This window comes from Rhinolophus sinicus, linkage group LG04 (assembly GCF_036562045.2).
Source record: "Rhinolophus sinicus isolate RSC01 linkage group LG04, ASM3656204v1, whole genome shotgun sequence".
In the NCBI taxonomy this organism is placed as follows: domain Eukaryota; kingdom Metazoa; phylum Chordata; class Mammalia; order Chiroptera; family Rhinolophidae; genus Rhinolophus; species Rhinolophus sinicus.
In genome coordinates this window covers 167,539,106-167,542,913 of record NC_133754.1, presented here as the reverse complement: position 1 = coordinate 167,542,913, position 3,808 = coordinate 167,539,106, and the positions used below count along the sequence as shown (strand labels likewise).

The following is a 3,808-nucleotide window of genomic DNA, read 5'->3' as shown; positions in this document are numbered from 1 at the left end:
TTGTTGTAGGGGCCTGTCTTGTGCATTGGAGGATGTTTAGCCGAATCCCTGGCCTCTACTCTAGATGACAATGCTCGTACCCCCCACTCCTGTTCTGACAACCAAAAATATCTTCAGATAAAATTGTCACATGTCCCCTGGGGTCAAAATTGCCCCTATTTGAGAAGCACTGGGCTAACATTTCTTCTAAATACTTACTGAAAGTATTATTTCTTTGTGAGGAGGATTCTTTTTTGCTACAAGAGTGATTGTGTAAGGATCAAGTGAGAGAATTCATAAAAGTGCTTTGAAAGACTACACAGTTGTTCAGCCTGATATTGGTACTTTTCGTTTTAAAATGCAGTGTAGTGTTCAGGCCAAGGATGGCTGGAGATTTCCACCCCCCAGAGCCACCTCCCATGCCTCCCCTTCATCAAGACTGTCACTTTTGGGGGGTTCTTGACTTGGTTGCATAGACACTTAAGGGATCTGAAGATAGTATATTTCTCTATGATTGGTTTCCTCTGTAATACTATGTATTTTATTTTCTGCATTTAAAAATACTCAGAGGAGGAGTCCATAGGCTTTATCACCCTGCCAAAGAGCTCCAAAGGTGAAGAATTAACCCAACTTCAACCCTCCCATCAGTGAATTTCATGAAGTGTTGACAATAGAGTGGTTTGGGCAGAAACTAAGGGGAACAATACATATCTCTTTCTCAAGTCAGTGTACCCAACTCCTAGCTGATTTCTTCATTCTCCAGAGTAAGATTTAGTCATCCTTGATGAACTATAGGAACTCCAGGTGTCCTTCTGTGGCTATCTTTGCTCCCGTTGCAGCTTGCTGGTGCCAGCAGCAGTGCCTCCTCACCAGACCTGGATCCAGGGTCACACACTTAGGTCTTTCAGGGCTGTCTGGGCAAACCTGTAGGCTGTGAGGGTGGTTCTGTAGGGCTTCTCCCTGGGGATGGTAGAGACTCCATAGCTCACCTGTGAATATTTGAACGTGTGCCTTTGGGGGTATACATGAGGCTCAAGACCACAGTAACACTTTTAGGCTCCTGTGTAAGAGGCAGAATCTATAAGATAATACTGGCTAACAACTCTTGTGATCACTTCCTGGAGGCCAGACACTGGTATTCAGGTGTTTATCTCTGGTTTCTGGATCAGCTTTGTGAGGTAGGCATTTGAATTCAATTTTATAGGTAACCAGGCTCAGGTCATAAAGCTAGGTGATCGCAAAATGGGGTTTCAAGTCACGGAGCCCAAAGCCCATGTCTGTCCACTGTGTTATGCTGCCTGCCAGTGTTGTTCATGTGCTGAGCTTTAGAGACAGGGCAGAAAATGTATTGGGGATTGTTCTAAAATTTCTATGCTCTAATTACAAACTGCCCCTGCAGGAATATGACAGAACATGCCGGGCCCTGGAAGGGCTTCTCTGGCCATGAGTGTCTGTATGTTCCTTCGTGCCCCTCAGTTGGGTTCGAATGATCAGCATGGGGCAGCCTCTCACAAGCCCACACCATCAGCCCCGGAACTGGCAACCTCCATCCTGAGCCCATCCCAAACTCCACCTGTATACCCTTCAGGTTGCTGGAGAACCCAGTCTGGTAGGAAATGAGCGGCTGCTGCCTGAAGTGTCTGGAGAATGACCATGACTTAACTCTCATCCTCATGTCCTCAGTGCTGATAACTCGATAAATCTGACCCCAGTCCTTAAAGATGGGAAATACATGTAGAGCACTTGTTCTCGGAAGAGTTGCCCCGTTAGGACACATGCACATACCTCGCTCGTAAGATGCCAGCTTTCAGTAGCCAGTCACCATGATGACTTAAGAACTGGTATCGAGACATAAGTGACTCTTGGAACTAAAATAAAATACAGTTGAAGCACAGGTCGGACATCTTCGTCAGCTCTTCCTGAACCCTCAGAACTTCTGGTGAAGTATGAAATGTACTCTGTGTAAGAGGTGGAATCTACAAGGTAATACTGAAGAACCACTCTTGTGGTCAGAGCCAGACACCGGTATTCAGATGCTTTGTGGGACAGTGAACCGTTACAGCGTACTTCCTCTTGGTGTTCATCAAAGGGGGTCTTTTTAGATGCCACAACCGCATTTACTCTATAATCTATCCTAATCACACTCCCCCTTCCAAGCAGATTTTTTAGGAAATACATGACAGTATTTCCTAAAGTGGGAAATACACAAAATAAGAGACAAATTAATTTTAGAGCTAGTTTTTCCCAAGAATGTTTAAGCAGTAGTCATGGAGTGCATGTCTTTTCTGACCATCGTCCATCCCACCGCCTCCATTTTTGTGTTGGCAAATGTGTATTTTAAGGCAGATGCTGCATGTATGAAGTGGTTTTCATTAAGTCAAGCAATACAGAAACACTGGCAGGGAACAGGATTGTTTAATACTGCCAAGTGAACATGCTGGGTCGGCTCCATATGTGGGCTGGTGCTCACCCAGCAGAGGTGACAGCAGCCACAGCGACCAGGCGTCATCAGAGTTCAGAAGCACCTTCTGTAGAGGAAGAAAGGCCCATGTTCCTCGTACTCAGAGCGAAGGACCCACAGGGGTTGGAAGCCCTGAAGTGATGCCAGGATGGAGCCTCCCGTCCACACTGCATTGTCTCTTCCGGGCAACACATTTACCTGGGGGCTGTCATTGGGACACATGGTGCTCAGCTCCTTCTGCAGACGGTTAGGGAAGCCGCTGAGCATGGTGCTGCCCCCGCAGAGCAGGATGTTCCCCATGAGGTCCCGTTTGAGTGCGATGTCACACTTGTTCAGGCAGGATACTGTCTGGGTGTGGAGGCCCAGCTGCATGGACTTGATCAGAGAAGGCTTGAAGAACATCTCTGAGCAGAGGAACCTTTCCTGGTACAGGTCTATCTCCTGCCCATCCGGCAGGGTGTACTGGAGTGCATGCTCAGTAGCCGGGTCTTTCTTCTCTTTGATGGGGTCCAGGGCCACGTAGCAGCATTTCTCCTTGATGTCCTCCACCATGGCCATCTGGTCCTTGGTGAAGTGTTTTCCTGCGTTGTTCATCAGGCCCATCAAGTAGTCTGTCAGATCGGAGCCTGCATAGTCCAGCCGTCCAGTGATGCTGGGCAGAGGATAACCCTCATAGATGGGGACTACATAGGACACACCGTGGCCGACCTCCACGACCATGCCAGACGTCCTTCCGTAGGAGTACATGGACAGGCGGGACTGGTAGGCGATGTGCATCGCAGGTGTGCTGAAGGTTTCAAACAGCATTTCAGCGTACTTCTCTCTGTTGGTGTGTGGGCTGAGGGGTGGATCCGAAACCAAGACCGCATGCTCCTGTGGGGAGATCTTCATCTCCTGATGGAAGAGATATTCCCAGATATCCTGCACCGAATCCCAGTCCACAATGATGCCGTGTCGCAGAGGGTTCGTTAGCTTGAGACGCACCTGTGGATTGATGAGCTCCTGACCCACATATGTCTCTTTGCGGTTGTCCCCGGTTTTGGCGGTCTCCATGTAGGGCTTGCCCACTGTCGATGAGATCTTGTGGCTGGGCCTTGGCAGCCCAGCAAAGCCACATTTACAGTAGCCAGTGCCAAGGTCCACGACCACCGCTTTGGTCACGACTACCTTGGGCTTCTTGACTGCGGTTGATTTGGTAGGTTCTTCTGGCTCTGAATGGCGGACCCGCACTGCCCTCTTGGCTGGGCCCTCCTTCACGGAGGCAGTCTGGGTGACCTGTGTGTGCGGGGAGGCCTGTTCACTCTCTCTCTTGTTAGGCCCATCGCCTGTGATTGCTGCCTGTGCATCCCACACACTATCAAGAGCCAT

At 49.1% G+C, this 3,808-nt stretch overlaps 1 protein-coding gene across 1 annotated transcript; it reads right to left on the bottom strand.

The window, feature by feature from the left end:
- Window positions 1–2,494: 2,494 nt before the first annotated feature.
- ACTL7A (actin like 7A) lies at window positions 2,495–3,808 on the bottom strand. The gene has a single exon (XM_019734156.2). The coding sequence runs from the start codon at window positions 3,806–3,808 to the stop codon at window positions 2,495–2,497; it is 1,314 nt and encodes a 437-aa protein (XP_019589715.1).

Coding starts and splice junctions, on each gene's coding strand:
- ACTL7A (XM_019734156.2), bottom strand. CDS start 3,808: ATGGCTCTTGATAGTGTGTGGGATGCACAGGCAGCAATCACAGGCGAT.